At 42.9% G+C, this 16,834-nt stretch overlaps 1 protein-coding gene and 1 long non-coding RNA gene across 5 annotated transcripts in view; one reads left to right on the plus strand and one right to left on the minus strand.

Annotated features, from left to right (window-relative positions):
* LRCH3 (leucine rich repeats and calponin homology domain containing 3) overlaps positions 1-16,834 on the minus strand; it is a 51,754-nt gene that overhangs the window by 3,617 nt on the left and 31,303 nt on the right. The window contains exons 14-22 of one of the 4 annotated variants that reach the window (XM_042878097.1): positions 16,782-16,829; positions 15,598-15,651; positions 12,330-12,410; positions 10,495-10,543; positions 9,931-10,044; positions 9,197-9,315; positions 7,623-7,760; positions 5,374-5,451; positions 20-3,167 (exon numbers count right to left, since the gene is read on the minus strand). In XM_042878097.1, coding sequence (XP_042734031.1) covers positions 2,967-3,167; positions 5,374-5,451; positions 7,623-7,760; positions 9,197-9,315; positions 9,931-10,044; positions 10,495-10,543; positions 12,330-12,410; positions 15,598-15,651; positions 16,782-16,829 — 882 coding nt within the window. In that variant the 3' untranslated portion in view covers positions 20-2,966. Of the gene's footprint in view, positions 1-19; positions 3,168-5,373; positions 5,452-7,622; positions 7,761-9,196; positions 9,316-9,930; positions 10,045-10,494; positions 10,544-12,329; positions 12,411-15,597; positions 15,652-16,781; positions 16,830-16,834 lie in introns of those variants that run through there. The other 3 variants (XM_042878098.1, XM_042878099.1, XM_042878100.1) reach the window with 3 other exon arrangements.
* Positions 13,603-15,997, plus strand: LOC122183823. The gene is made up of 3 exons (XR_006180377.1): positions 13,603-13,667; positions 14,657-14,824; positions 15,558-15,997. It is a non-coding gene; the product is annotated as an uncharacterized LOC122183823 (long non-coding RNA).

Raw genomic sequence — 16,834 nt, forward strand, 5'->3', positions numbered from 1 at the left:
GAAACTGAAAAATGAAATGTTACAGACAGCACACACACACACAGGTATGAAATGAAACTTCTGCTCGTAAGTAACGACTGTGTACACGTCTACTGCTGGGCTGATGGTCATGTTCACTCAGCAGCCACTACACAGAACAAATAATGAGAATTTGAAGGACTATGGGAGAATTAAGAAACAGCAAAATCCTTTATTTCTGCCCGTGTGGAAATGGCAGGAGTTTATGACATCAAAATCAGGCTAACTTAAGGAGGGGGAAAGCTCTGCTTCAACACGATGAACCGCTGTCGTAGCACAGCTTCCTTTCCAAAACACAACTGACTTTTTGAGGGAGTCCTCCTGCAGCAAGCTTTGCTTTGGTACCAAATGCAAGCAAATCCCAACTTTAAAGCAGAAAGCTAAATAGTTCTGCATGCCATGGACACACCACACAACAAGCCTAAGGGGAAATGCCGTGCTTGAAAGCAGTTCTCCTAACGAGATCTTGCCCGTCTGAAGCCCTTCTGTCCATATGGATGACGTGATCTTTGTCATTACATAAATTCCTTGGGAGGGACAAAAGAGCAGAAAGCACCATTTGTTTTATGGAAAGAAAAAAAGGAAAAGACAGCTTGCTTCTCATTGATTGAAATAATTTTGATCACAAGTGTAGAAAACAGCATTTCTCCTGTTCAAGGCAATGAGAAATCAACAGCAGGTTTGAGGACAAATATTCTCCTGCGTTATGTGAGTCACTACTGCCAGGAGACCCACTTAAGCAGCTTCCAAAGTCATTCTGAAGAATAAGAGTAATACACAAAGTGCAAAAGGGTTTCAAAGTGTTTATTAAGAATTACGCTGTTCTCAGTCTCGGATTTAAAGCCTCATCCTACACAAGTCCTTGGCACAGGGGGGCCATCCTCAGCCCACAGCAGTCATCCAGGGACGTGCGTGCCCAGCAGTCCTCTGTACCTCTACAAAAACCCCCAAGCTGTGTTCTTCCTACAAAGCTATAGAGATTCCTTTTCCACGAGTCAGCTCTGCAGCACCCTGCATTCCTCCACTCTTTGCATCTTTACCAATTCTCCATTAAAGAAATCCTTCAGCATAAACACCAGCAGTCAACGCTCCTCCCACAAAGCTCCGAGCGGAGAGAAACAGCCCAGGCTGGAAGCGCTGCGGGCAGGCAGCTGATCCAGCCGAAACGCTTCTCTTCCAGCAGAACAGTTCTTTTGAAACCATGTGCTTTGTGAGAAAATACTTGTAAACTGGAACAAGTGTTTATTACCTTTCTTTTTGTTCCTTAGGTATGCAAGTAGATAAGGGGAAGAGCTTTGGAAAGAATCCATACCACAGCAATAGCTGCGGAAACAGGACTTAAGAACGGGAAGGCACGGTTAGTGTGAGACCCCTGGCAGCTTTTATCACAGTGTTCATTAGAAGAAGGTAAGAAACATAGGAACAGAGTTCATTTTAGTTCACACCAGTAAACAGTGCAAAAATAGCTTATTTAAAAACAAACACCCCCCCACCAAAGGTGCCCTCTTTCCTCAGTAATGCTTTGCTTGGGCAGAACGTCTTGTGCCAGTCACAGTGTGCTTTGGGAAGAGGGCATCAGCTCCTCCACTTGCTCCTTTGCTAAATATTCACTTCATGTTACAAGAGCTTGTGAGATCCACCTACACATAACTGGTAGTGGCAATATTTGCAGCTGAACCTCTGTGCATCTGAAATTGTGCTTGAGAGTTGTTGCCAGGTTAATGCAGGAGTGCCATCACCACTCACCAGGGCTTACGAACTGCTGACTGCATTTTCAGGTGTAACAAACAGGCCCTGAAGTCCCATTCAGAACAGGCCTGTTACTTAGCACTTACCTGCATCTGACCTCTGACCAGAGCTCCCTGAACCAACCTACACTCTGAGGAGACGTGGCCTTTTGCACGTGGCATGGGAAGTGCCCTCAAGTCCTGAGATGTCCCTGAGAAACACATTAAAGCACTGGGATGCTTTTCCAGAGGAGGGAAAAGCTTTAAAGCTGTGCAGAGGACTACCTGAGATTTGTGTAACAATAAAGAGGGAGCTGAACACACAGCCAGGTTGGGTATTTCTGTGTGATACTGACATTTCTGAAAACAACCACAATCAAGTGCCAACTCAGGAAATCTTTGTTAAGTTTCATCCAGAGCACAGCAAAATGCTATGGCAATCCTGTGGCATCTGATAGAACCCAAAGGATTTTTCCTTCTGTGCCAGAAAGGTTTTCTTTCAGAGCTGTTCAGAGAGTTCAGTTTCTCTGCAAACCTCCACTTTGATCTGTTATGAAGCTCAAAAAGCTCAGGATTCATGGACAGCTATTTTAAAACCCCTGACTCATACATAAAACATGGCAGTCTATCAAAAGGAAAGTCCAATTCTCTCAGAAGCAGGGATAAGGAGCTGGGATCTGAAAAAACATCCCAAGATTTTGTGGACAAAACTTATCAGACCACGACTCCTAAGACTGTGAGAGCTAATCAAGGTCACTGATGTTCAAAATACTTTGTGTTGTTTAACACCTCTTTCATCAGAATCTGGAAGCAATTTACCAAACTGATACAAATGAACTGGGTGCAGTTCTAATCATACAGACAGGGAAACCGACACAAACTGACAGTGCAGTTCTCCTAGTGCTAGATCCCTCACCAGCAGTCAGCCTGTAGCACACACCTGTGTGTCCCTACAGCTCGGGCCCCTGCTCCAGCCCACAGGCAGCACCTCCTCCCCTAGCATTACATCTGCTCAACGTCACACAGCAAACACAAACGTGAGTTCTGCCACAGGTGGTTGTGTGGGTGCATCGATGTGTTCACACACTGCGTTTGTCACCTCCGTTACTTCTCTCCCATAAGTGAGAAAGAGCACTTTGTACACACGGTCTTGACAAAACCCAAAATCCTTTACAGAGAACTGGAGTGATGGAGGGAGGAAACAGCAGCACCGTCCCTCAGCTAGAGGAAAAAGACGCAGCGATAGACCATACAGAGCATTAGCATCAGAGTACAGTAAAACACCACAAAGCCCCAGAGCTGAATAGAAAGGGAGAGAAGACTGGATTCTTCTGAATCTGTCCCCAGGGAAAGAAGAGTCTCAACTGTTCTTTTAACGCTGAGGTTTAGCTGAAGAATGTCAGAAGGGGAACAAAGATTGTCCTGTCCAGAGTGTGTAAGCAGGAAGGGAAAACAGACAGAAAAAAAGGTCAGTCAGTTAGCCATAGCAACATCCACTAAGCAGTCAGTCAGACATTTCAGATTATCTGCATGTTCAAGAAGTGTAACACGGTTATTTCTCACAAAGCAATCTGTACAACTCCCCATTTCAAAGAACACAAAGTGCAGATACACAGTGCTCAGCGAGGAGCCTGTAACCTCCACAACTTACACATGGAACCATCTTGGCAGTTAAAAACAGAGCAGTTCACACGTGCCCTAGTGAAAGCCATTTCTGCAGGGCAAACAGCCTGCAGCTCAGCTTTGTGACATGCTTCTGGCACTGAGTGCTCGTGCTCAGCCTCCACACGTACCATAATTAATGAAAACAGCAGAAGGGATTCTTTTTGTGTAACTGATCCTTGAATGCAGCATTCTGCAGAAATATCTATTACTAATTAGAGTTTAATCTATTGCTAATTAGAGTTTTAGTGCTCTGTAACCGTTCCCACAGTGTCTCACTTGCCTGCTGCACATCAGTGAAATCTAGATGCACACCAATCTGCTCAGCTGGAGGTTTCTTTTCATGCCACAGCACTGGCCAGCAAAGTTCTGTGGAAATGGCTGCTTCACTCTATTTTCTAAAAGTAACCTTCTACGTAAAGTGGCATTCCTCTTAGAAGGTATTTCTGCATAGATCCATGCTTCCAGCAAGCCCTTCATTTTTTGTAATTGGAATTCAAATGAAAAGAAATAGCTAAATAGCTGCAGGCATCTTTTCAGCAGAAATACGCGAGGCTGCCACGCCGTTCCTTCATACTGATATCTTACTTCTCATCTCAGCAGACATGTAATGTAGACATGTGAGAGCAGCTTTAGAATTCAGCTGGGGTACTGCAGTGGGTTTCCCCAGAGACATTCTCCTTCAACTCTTTCACATTAAAGCAGGAGAACTGAGAAAAACAGGAGGATCCTAAACAGAAGGTGCAGTAGATGGAGCAGAGCGGGTCTATAGGAGACTCTTGCCCTGAGTGCTCTTTTCTTGTTTTTAAAGGCGCGCCATTTCAGAGATCAGCTTTGTACTCAAATCCCATAACAATTACATCTCCGTGTCAACAGAGCTGTGACCAGGGGAGCTGCAATGGGATTGAACCATTCTGCTCCAGGATCTATACTGTGCAGTCCTGCTGGGAGTCGCAGGCTCCAGTTTCTTAAGGGACTAAAATACCTCATCGTCTCAGAACATGAACGATCATTGATGACTTCCTACCACGTTCCAACGCCATTCACCAGTGAGTCATGTGAAACTGCTGGGCAGCTCAATAAATATTCTATCCTAAAATCCCAATGGCTCAAATGCCTTTGTGTGAAGCTATCAGAAAATACTGCACGATTGACTTGAGAGCACTGCTTTTAGAAACAGCAGGGAAATGAGTCACTGGGTCTACTTTTCCCTTTCACTATACATAAAAAAGAAAACAGCACCTACAGCAGAAACACTGTGTATGTATAAGAAACCAATCACATTTATACACTAGAAGAAAAATAAAAAACATGACATTGAAATCATTTGTGTTGAAGCAGCCGCTGAATAAGACAAAGAGGAAAGGAGAGAACAGCATAAAACAGTAACAGGACTCATTTCAGAAGAGAGAAAGAAAATCAGAGATTGGAGTTCTAGCTCTGGTTCTTAGCACAGAGAATGAGATCTGTGCAAAGGTAGCTACTGTCAGAGAAAGGCCAACAACAGTGAGACTTCTTGGCAAGGTGGTACAGATGTTCACACAAAAGGATTGTTCTGAAGGAACATCAAATGCTTTGGAGTTGAAGTTACACATGCAAAACATCATCCAAGTTTTATCCTACTTTTAAGCTGCCAAATACCTAATATTGAGAAAAATGAATTGTCTTTATCAAGTACCTTGCAGTTCTAAAGCCAGGCTCAAGCTGCACCCAGCTGTTCTGCACTTAAGGCACAGCAGTCAGTGAATCAGACCTGTGACAGACAAACTACACCCAACTTCTTTTTACTGGAGAAGACAACGCAGGGTCTTATCTACACAGTAATGCATACCTCACATGTGAGCCTCCTGAACTTTTAATCACCTCATTTTCATCAGATGTCTCAAGGAACACTGATTTCTTTTCCTGACCATAAAAACACAAAATCACATCTGCACCTTAACATCAGAACAGCAGAAAAATGTACCTGAGGCACTCCGATCCTTCGGCAAGCTTCCAAGAAATTCTCCACGTTTCGTCTGCATTTTGCCATTGTGAGCTTAGGCTGCAAAAGAAGCAGGCAAAGTGCTCTTAATTGGGAGGATTTTAATTTTAATGAAACTCTTAATAAACCTCTTTGCCAAAAAAAAAACCCACACAGCAGTAAGTTTGTATCATTCAAACCAGGCTGTGCTGCAGTTTGCTTAGAAAAGCAAGTTCCAAGCTTTCTGAAAAGCTACTTTATGAATACTGGATGATTTTTTAAGGCAACTCTAACCTGTACTGTATCAGTGCACAGTGTTACATAAAACAGGCTAACATTTTAGTGACTGTAATGGGATAATTTAAGACACATACTGAATGAAACATACACACACGTAGCACCTGTGCCGTGATTTCAGCACAGTTTAATGACATGAAGCAACTTGGAGTCCATTCTGGATTACTGTGTTAAATAAATACTGAAAATCTGGTTTCAGTTAAGAAAGAGATAAAAAAATGAAGGCTAGATGAACCCAGATACCATGGAATAAAACCAGCACTGCGGCTTGCTGCATACAAGCCTCCTGCAGATGGATTCACTGTCACTTTTCAAGTCAGTTTTTTCTGCATAGTTGGCTTTCTCACCTCTACATGGACACAGCACTGCACAGCTCTGTCTTGTTCCTATTCCTGAAGTTTATTCTGATTAAAGAGACACAAGCTTCCTGTTCCTTCACACAAGCTACCCACAGTGTGTGCAGCAGCAGCCTGCGAGTTCAGTGGTTTTCCTTCAGAGGGGGGAACAGCAGACCGCTGGGGCTCTTCCTCTGCCCCCCAGCCTGCCACGTACCCCACCAAGAAAGCAGGTTAAAGGCTATTGCTGCCTTCTTTCTCCTGCAGGACGGAGGGAGCACAAAGACCACATTGTGACTGAGCAAAGACGCGATGCCTCTTCTGCTGCTGGAGCCATCCAGCCACAGGCCGCCTCTTCTGCGACATCGATGACAAAGCCATGATTTAACTTGTAGCAGAATATTCAGCAGCACATAAAACCAGGCCATTGAGAAGATATTCTTGACAACTCCAGCATCGTGAATAGCAGCTGTCTGCATTTCTCTTAATGATTCCACAATCTGCCTAAAACGTTGGCGTGTGCAGCTCAAAATAATGAAGACATCTCCTTGTTCACATCATTCCAAGCAGGAGGAACCACAATGATACAGTATGCAGCCCTGTAAGTGCCAGTTCAAATTCCAACCAACACAAGGACTGACTCCAAATTAAAAAAAAAGCAAACAACGTGCTTGTTTCAAACTCTTCTCACAGGAAAAACTTCTTCCCCTATTTATTTAGTTCTAAGATGATGTGAAGGTGCATCACAAGCAGTTTGTCTCTCTGCTGTACTTCCAAGTTGCTGATCCTAAATGTTCCCACTGAACCTTTTGACTGCCACATACCTGTTATTTTTTTGGTTGACAGGTGACTGTAATTAATTTGTCGCTGTGTCACAGCTCTGCATCCCACTTTAATTCTGAGCTCTCCCAAGGTGATACACAATAATGCACCCAATAATATATTACCTTCGTTGCCTTACAAAAACACTGCAGTTAGGTAAGAGGAACAAGTTCCTCAGTTGCCAAACTTCTCTGTGCACTTCTTTTCTTGCTCTGAACAGCCCCCAGATAAAACAATGCTTTTTCCTTTCTTATCACAAAGGTCTGAGTGGATTTACTTTGCTCCAGGAGATGCTGTTCTCCAAGCACATGCAAACACAGCTCAAGTGTGCTCTGCTGACATTCCTAAGCGGAGAAATTCGTAGTGCTGTGAAATGGATACAGGAATCATTTTGGCCTCTCTGCTTGTTCTTGCTGTTCTGTGCAGCAGGATCTCAAATAATGCAGGGAACGTTGTGCTTCTCTCTGTGTTTTCCTGAATTTCTCAGATCTTTTGATCTTCTGAAACATCCTATTTTGTTTTTCAGGATTAACCGTCTCTTATTTTACTACTTCTTAAGTTAACATGGGGAGGACATGAAAATCCTAATGATTTCTGGAAATCTGTACCAGAAGTAACTTTATTTAAATGAAACAAACCCAAACCCGTAGGCTTTAAGTGAAACCACAGACACTGCACAGAAAGGCTGTCACGCACGTTCACCAATGAAAATAATGAATTTCACACTTGCCTGGATTACAGATCTTTGCTGGAAGGGTTTTGGACCCCTACAAAACGCTGTCATTGTGACATACTTACAACAGCAGGTGAGGGGACGTGGATGCTGGGGACAGAGCGAGGCCGGACGTGGTTAGCCAGGTGGCACAGAACAACGCCGTCCGTGAGAGCTGCTCCAAGATCACTGGGCAGCGACACTTTCAACCGTGATTCGATATTCTGTGGAAAATGAACACGGACACAAACATTCAGTGCTGGTTTCCAAGCGTTTCAGTCTGCAGAACATTTTTTAAGAGCAGAAGCATTTGTGTTACAACTCCCTGTCTGTTCTCCAGGCTGGTTGGAACAGTTTTCTGAGCGACACCAAGACGGCTCCTGCACTGCACTGGGCCAGAGCTGAACACGGTCTGGGAGCACCTGAGTTCAATGATGAACAGTTTTCTTCTCACAGCACATTGGGATTAACACAACCATTCTCCAAAAATAACAGAAATCAGGGTCTAAGAACAATATTCCTAATCCTTCACATTCTCAGCAAACGGCTCTGCAAAGGGAACTGAAAATAACTGTCGACTGGAGGACGATACAGCTAATAAAGGTCTCAGTAAAGAAAAAAAACAGACAATTGCTTAGTAGAGTTTTTAAAAATGATGTAGTTAACATTTAAGGAATGAACATAAATTCAAATCAGGTTTTACTTCAAATGCTGTGCAGATTTCACCAAGTTAAATCTAAAATCTTAAGTATACAAAAAAGATTTAATCTTACCTAGGAAGCAGAACAAGAGAGAGACTGCATGTAAAGCATTCTGAGATAAGAGATGAAAGGCTCTACAAACGCTGAGTTTTGTTTCATTTTACTTAAGAGAGCTTTCTCCTTTTAGAGGGAGCAGATTGTCCTTACTCGGACAGTTTGCAGAGAAAGAACTAACTCTCTGCCTACCTGGGATGCTTACAGCTTTTAAAATCAGCTTTAGAAAGGAATTCTCATTTATTGAGAAAGCTCAGAGCATTAGAGCACTTCAAGGAATCCCTTCACAGACAGCACAAGTGTGCCTGGGGCAAAGCAGAGCACTACCTTAATGCCCTGTGGCATAGTCAGTATCAGCCAATGTCAGGGCACAATGCAGGGCATACTGGCCCTCAACCAACAAAAAGCCTGAATGTAAGGAAGATTTTTGCCACAGATATTCTACAATTAACTAAGCATAAAGCAAGAGTCAACAGGTAGATTCAGAGCACACAAGGAAAGTATGCTGTCATCACGACTGGCAGCAGTCCCTGCATGCCACCTGCTTTTCTCTAGGCTTTATAGCAAAGATGAAATGTATAAAGAGATTAAAAGGAAAGACACTGAGGGAGCTTCCCAGGGAGCTCCCCACAAGTACGAAGGGTGATAAGCAAAAGATCTAACAGCAGAGATCACTGGCCAGCCAGAAGCTGTGTATTTCACTGCATCTGGATCTAACTTTATCCACAATAAAAAACAACAACCTCCAGTGCCTCCATCTGAAAGAAACACTCAGCTTGCACAGTGCCATTCAATTTTGGTCGACTCCTTCCCATAACTGGCTCAGTGCAATCAGTCTGGAACACAAGGGCAGCTTTAACATGACGGCACACAACGAGAGCTTCACTGGCTTTGTCAGCTCTTACCTTACGTAGCTGCTCTATCAGCTCCAGCTCCTCCTCACGCTGCTTGGAGCTCTGCCTAACTCTGGTGTCTGCAGAATCATTAGCAGGAGACAAGGCACGGGAAGATGATGAAGCAATCACTGAAAAAATGGCATGGAGAGAAATCAGTAAGTATGGTTTGGCTGACTGCCCTCCACTGCTGCATTACACACCCACAACGTTCCAGAATGGGTACAGGGCATTCCATTTCACAAATCTGCTTCTTTAAAAGCCTATTAACCTATCAAACTAATGACCTGCTAATCTAAACGAGGTGTTTCCTAGCACATCTTCTTTTCCCTTTAGATGTTGTTGTTTCTGCTGGCTACCAATCATTCACAAAAAGAGGACAAAGTTTTGACAGATGAAGTATGTTGAAAGAGTTTAGCCTTTTAGGCTTTGCAATTTTGCCATATGCTGTTACATATAATGCAAATTCTATCAAGCTGCATTTGTAACTTGTTGAAGGCTTGCATGGCATTTCCTTGCTACCTTTGCAGGCATAAGGAGAAAGACCAAGAAGAACAGATTCCCACATTTTCACAACTACAGTGGTTGTTCACAAAGTATTTATAGGGCCACATGTTTGCAAACTGAACCCTAAAGCTAGTTTGATGATAATGACCTGAAGTAACAGAGCAGTGCAAAACCTAGGTAAGGCAAACGTTAATAAGAGGCAATGCAAAACAGGCTGATGTGTGAGTTACATAACCTACCTTTGTTTGCTTCATCCCTGACAGCTGCTCGAAAAAGGAAACTCTCGGGTCGCTGGGAAGGGTTTCTATAGGAAGGCAGGGCTGCATGACCAGGATGTGCAGGGGAAAGGTGGACTAAACAAATGTGGGAAGGCACAGGAAAGGAAATGAGGAAGAAGGAAACTGTTAGAATTTAAATAGGAAATGGGTTCAGCAACGTGGCAATTAAAAAAACCCAAATTTTAATATAATGACAAAATAAATTACATGCATGCATGATAAAAGCATAGAGCAGGAAAAGGCACTTCCAAGGACACTCGCCATGCAAAGCACATTCCACATACCACTTCCAACAACTGTTCTGCCTGCAGCTGAATGGATCTGTGGGCCAAAGCCTACACTGTCCCTGAGGACATGCTTCAGCCCTGCTGCCTCTCCCCTCGCGTGTTTTCAAGGAGACCTAAATCAGTGGGTAAGCTCTCAAGCACAGCAGTGCCACACACAGCACTCCCTTCTCATAGAACAAATGTGCAGGCAGATGATTTGATCTCGTTTTTCAGAAGCTTTGCTTCCTTTCCCTGTTACCTGTCTGAGTGGAGGGTGAGCCAGGAGAGATGGTGGATCTGTCATCACTCTGTAGACAAAAAAGTAGAAGAACATAAATGGTCCTAATCTGGAAGAAGTTGTGACTACATCTTTACTATTTGCTGTGTTTTATGCAAGGCACCATCCATGTAAACATACTTCAGAATGAAAAGCCAGACGTGACAAACACAAGTTGTTCCCCAAGCCTTATCTCTGCAGAAAGCAGCTAGCTTTTTTGTTTGCAGAAATGCCACAATTACTCTTTTCTGAGGAAGAAGTGATGAAACAGCACTGACAGTGCAATTCTCTCTTTGTTTACTCCTTCTCACCAAGATGCTAAGTATCCTTTGCAGAGGGGGCACAGCCAGAGCAGCTAATTAAAGAACATGCTACACTTGCATAACAGCAGCACGGATAAGAATGCACAGACTGTGACACCTTGATAATGCAGAACTGCTATTCACTGAATATCAATTTCCCTAGCAAAATACACTTTAATCTTACTGTAGTACTTAACACAGACCAATTTCTCATGATGAATGCACTCAGAATAGCAGTGTCCACAGAAGAAAATTATAGGATACCCATACTCAATGGGAAAAGCAAGCCAGTAAAGAACACAGTAGAAGTACTGTGATAAACTCGACTTTGTTAAGAGAAAATCATCTTGTAAATAAAAAGCAACATCAAAGACAACGAGGAGCAGAAGGGTTACCATGTTTTTTAGCTTAGACACAGCCTAAAGCTAAGATGAGGTCACAGCTATTACAGTTTAATCATGTAAATCAGGTTCATACCCTACCTGAACTTCTGACTAGAAGCTGACATACCAACACCTGTTAAAACAGATGTGTGGATCCCAGTTTTTTGTAGGCTTTATTGGTGAATGATAATAGCAAGAGATACCTTGGCAGGACTGAGGGCAGAGGCGTTAGGCAGGGCAGTAGCACAGCTGTCTTGATTCAACCCTGAGAGGGACTGAATGCAGAAAGAAAGACAAGGCAGCAGCAGTGTTAGCAAGCAGCTGGTAGGGCACATGCACAGCTGGAACTGAGTAACCAGGTCAGAAAGGAAGAGGTGATCATGGTCACGTGCTTGGAAACACTTAAAAAGCAAAAGGCAGGCACAACAGGTATTTGCTTTTCAAACTGTGGTTGAAGCCTTCCTACCCTCCTGAACTTTCTGGCTAATGAGCTTGGGAGGTGAAACTTTCCTTTTTACACACAACAATGTGCCATCGGAAGCAAAACTGAACGACAAGCAGGTAAGCACTTCCTAAAGAAACACCTGAAGGAAAGTGTACCCTCTAACAGCCCATCCTGAGCCACTACTCTAAATAAATGCTTTTCTTTTTAATGCTTCAAGTTAATCTACCAACTCTGTAAGATCAGAGAGACTCACATTTAATGGGCTAAAGGACCGCGTTTGTTCTGCCACTGATACCTAATGCTGATCTTTGTGAATTACACATGGAAGGAGATGTTACAGACAGGGCAAACCTTACACAAACACCTTCATGCCCCATGCAGACAGCAGCTGATCCTCAGAACAGCCTCCTTCGCTCACTTTTTTTGCTGTTTCCATTCATTTGCTTTACAAGTTTCAAAATGTCATTTCAGCAAACGTACCAGCTAGTATAGCAAAAAGCAAAATAAAACAAATGGTGGTGGTCTGTGACATGAATGCATCTTTATTCCTGTGCAAAAAGAGCAGGACAACCTTGACACAGACTAACAAGCAGCAGTCACAATCCACAAACCCAGCAGTGGGCAAAGGGGGGAACGCAGCACAGAGGGTAAGGGAAGCACAACAGCAACACAGCGCATGCTCTTCACCTGTTTGTGAGTCCCTGGCCTTCTCTTAATGGTATTGGTGTTACTGTCAATCTCAAACACAAAGAGAGGCTCAAAGCCATTCTGTCAGGGACAGCGAGAAAAGAAAGGGAGGCAAAAGAGGAAGAAGTGAGGCAAAGAACAACTGTAAGAGAAGGCAGCTGCAATACAAGAAGAATCAGGGTGCCGTAATTGTGACTTAGGACTGCACACGCTGCTCTTCATTTCTAGGCGTAGCAATGAAGTTAGAGAAACGTCCCCAGCCAGAAACAACTTTAGATAGAAAGAATGCCAAAGCAGAGCCCAACTACGACTCTGCACTAACTAAAAATAAGGCTATTTCACATCAGTTTGATTGTCAGTTGTCTGAGCATACAAATGGACGATAACTTCTGAGAGAAACCTCCAGGGCACAAGTTAGCATAATTCAAGTCATGCTTACTTTTCTCATGCTGTTATTACTTGTAGCACACCGATGCCCAAAAGGCTTAACTTCAAATGTCTCAGAGATCCCACGTGCTAACTGTGATGATGGTCCCAGGTCACATTTGAGACCTCAAGAAGAAAACACAACGAAGGCAGCCAAAACAGCAGCAGTAACATGAGTGTTACACACAGGTCACAGCAGCTGCCTGGTGCCCACTGGGCATTTCACAGGCTTTGTGACAAACTGAGAAGCAGTTTGTGAGAACAGTGGTGCCTTTAGTATCCATCTCCCACTAACCCACCTTGTAACGTGCAGTAGTAGAGGGGAAAAAAAGCCATCTGGGGAAAGATGAGATTCAAAAGCAGGCAAGACTGAAATCACTACCCCAAGTCTGAAGCATTGATGCCGTATTAATAAGCACTCCCAACTGCAGTGAGAGTACTCTGGTGAGAATGGCAAATGGGATATGAGTGATACAGCACTGAGTTACACTGCAGGTTTTCTCAGAGAGGCCAGCAACTGTCTGTGAGCAAAGCTTTAGTTAGTCTGGCTGTTATAAATCACCACAGTGAAATCCATCACAACACGCACTCAAGTCCTATAGCCAAACCCCACTTTGCATCACATCACAGGGATGCAGAAGGAACAAGCAAGTAAACTGTATATGCTCACAGAAGGCATGGAAAGCCATTTTGTGAGCTGAAACAGGCTGTCCTGAAAGTACCTACCAATGGGAAGGAATGACCAGAGCAAACTGTGCAACACAAATGCATTTCAATCTGCGTTAAATGGCAACAGAAACGTGATGAGATTTAAAAAGGAAAATAACAGCTTAAATTTGACTTCTAGGAATTTTTCTGCTAAAGAGGTAACGACCCCTGAAGAACTACCAAAATAAAGGACTTGCATTCGAGGTAACTATTAATTTTTTTGGAACAATTAGTGGAAAATCCAATAGACAGAATGCAGCTTTATTGGCATGCAGTGTTTAGGCACAGGAAATGATACAGAGAAAAGGATGTAAATGGAAAAAATGCACTGAACTGTCAGTAGCAAATGGTGCTGTGATATGAATGCCCCTATGCTTCATTGAAGGAAAAAAAACCAGCCTCAGAACTTAGATCTAGCTACACTTCAAGCCCATAGGAACAGACAAAATGTCAAGGAAATGCAACAGAATTAAAAAGGGTAAAAGTAAAATTTCAACTCTTATGACTACTTCTGTTTTTTAAGCAAACCAGTGATCGATTCCTTGCTGTTAAACAAGTTTTTGACGTACAAAATACAGTAGTGGAAAAAAACAACTGCTGCAAATTCATGAGCTGCCCAGAGCTACACGTTCCAGTCACAGCAATCCCTACGAGCAGCTGTCCTGGCATCTGTCATCATTAGACACAGTATGCATTTCCACTGCAGCACAGATATGCAGATCATACTTCCATAGTTCAGAAAACCAGTGTTTCATACCCTGAAAGCATGATGTATGGGATGCAGAGTTTAGAGCTGCTGAAAAAGAGCAAGAAATCCCAAGAAAATTTAATGCAGAAACTGTTTTGAAATATGGTTCCAACTTCCCCTGCCAGCCCGGCCACTTTTTCCCCCAGCCCCTTTTTTGTGCATGGATTCAACCTGGATAAAGGAACAAAAGACACCACCGTGAATGGAATTTTTAGCAATCAGTTTGCTCAACTTCCAAGTATACAACCCAGAATTCAGTACAATAAAAACCATGGGATGACACTAACAAATAAAAGGGGTCCTTAAAACGTATCATCTTTGAAATACATTCTGAAGATGAATTCACTGTCAGTACTTCACAAAACCCACGTCTGCTCTCCTGGTTCTTACAGCATATAAAGGAGCTTTTGCATTTAGATTGGCTGAGTGTGATTTCTGTCAACAGGTACAAGCACGATCACAACACATTGCTTTCACAAGGAGCCTTCTTCTGCCCCCTCACAGTGCTGGGCATGAGACAGCAGAACACCAAGACGTCTGAATGAAGAGAGAAAACACTGACCAACACGTTCTAAGAGATGTGTTCTGAGAGCACTGCCTACAGAGAATTCAGGTAGGTGGTGGGGATGCACGTGAGCTAAGAACATAAGTCCCAGGCATGCAGTCATGCAACAGCAGGCAAATCAAGTGTATTCTCCTTCTACAGACAAGGATTGTGGCATTAATAATATTCTTTAATTATGCTGCATCAGTAAGATGCCATAAAAGAAGAAATAGCATAAAACATGAAGCACATAAAAGTTTTCCTTTTTGCTAGTGTTCAAAATAGGTAAGAAAGACATCTTCATCACTAACCAGCGGCAGAGAACGAGGAATAGCTCAGACTTTTAGCACTTATGTGTACAGCAATATTTCCCCCTTGCTGTGCTGTGGTTCCCAGGACACCACTCCATGCCAAGCACTCGGTGCAGGACGCAAACAAAGCTCAAGTGGGGGCTGTATTCAGAGCACCCAGTTGTTTATTTGACACTGGAGAGCTCATCAATTAGGAAGCGAGCTAAATGGAGGGCAAATCAATGTAATGCTACCAGAGGTCAATTTTGAATTTTATAAATTGTTCTTCATTAGCAGTAATTTCCTTCTGCTCTTAGCAAAAAGCAAGCTTTAATTATTCTGCAGGAAAACATCACTATATTATTAAGAAATGGCTGACAGTACAAACATCAGCATACTCAAGATAAGTCACTTTTGAAACAAGAGGTCATGTTTTATGCTATTTAGATTAGATCTGAAAGAGCTGGTCTAATCAGAGACAACCGTAACACATCATTATTTTCATGTTCCAGAATCTGCCACAGAAAAAGGCTGTTGCGTGCAGGATCTTACCACTAACAAGGCACTATCATCAGTATGCTGAGACCTTCTGGATGGAAAGGGACACTGGGAGGTGGGAGAGATGGAGTAATGTCAGAAACAAACAGAACGACACAGCTGTGAACAGACAGACATTTTGGAACACGTGCTGCTTGTTTATAGCACTGTGAGGCACTGCTTCGACAGTTCCATACAGCAGCCAAAACTGCGTAGGAATACACAGCCACATGACCCAGGAATTACAGGGTACCCCTATCACTTAAGGAATCAATTACCCTGCTGTGTTGTCTCAAGCACATACAGACAACCACGTATTCAGTTTTTAGCATGGGAGAACAAAGGACCCTTTAAAAGAATACATTCAGAACAAAAGAACATTAAGAAGAGCAAAAAGGAGCAAAGACTATTTCAAATATCCCTCGTTTTGGTAATTTTCAAAGCAAAAATAAGGTGAAAAATGCTTCTGAAGAGATAATTATGTTTGCATTAATAAATATATAAATAGAGTTGCATTATGCTGTTAAAGGTTTTGATCTGATTAACGCTGCCACGTGAATTAATTTCCCTCATGTAAGAGGGGATGGCAAGCAGTGGAAGAGCACTTATTACACCGACACGTGATGCACACAGTGAGCAGATGTCACTGGCTCATTCTGTACATCTTAGAAGACTGAGCTCTGCGTGATTTCTTGTCCCCTTTTTATTGCCTTCGCCTATAAAATGATATTAAAATAAAGCTCTTTTCTTTTGAATAAGTAAACAGATCTCAAAAATAAAAATAGCTGATCATTCTGGGATAACTGGAATTACAACAGGCAAATGGAGGAAACTGACTGGTGAACGAGAAATGACTGCACCACTAAAACCTGCCTGCGTGCTCCCATTAGAAAGTGATCTGTATTGCTTCCAAGCAGCACCTTGAAATGGAACGTGAAATCCATTTTCCATATAGGACATAGAAAACATACAGGAAAACAAAACACTCAGACAGGCAATCTGCACGGACAGAAGGAAATATTAAACTGATCCAAGGGGAGGTGTGTGCTTGGGGTGTCAACCAAGGGCTGATTAAATGTGAAATGCTATGCTATAACCCAGTCCTGAAGTGCTCTCTACAAACAGGAAAACCTCTGATTTCTGAGATAGCCTCTTTTTTTGTCCCCTGGAGAAAAGTAATGCTCTTACTGGAGTCTTACCTCACTATCCAGAGGACTTGGCTTCTGAGGACTTAAGGATGCTTTTTGCTATA

Source organism: Lagopus leucura, unplaced genomic scaffold (assembly GCF_019238085.1).
Source record: "Lagopus leucura isolate 7727_CA_CO unplaced genomic scaffold, USGS_WTPT01 Super-Scaffold_100021, whole genome shotgun sequence".
Classification (NCBI taxonomy): Eukaryota; Metazoa; Chordata; class Aves; order Galliformes; family Phasianidae; genus Lagopus; species Lagopus leucura.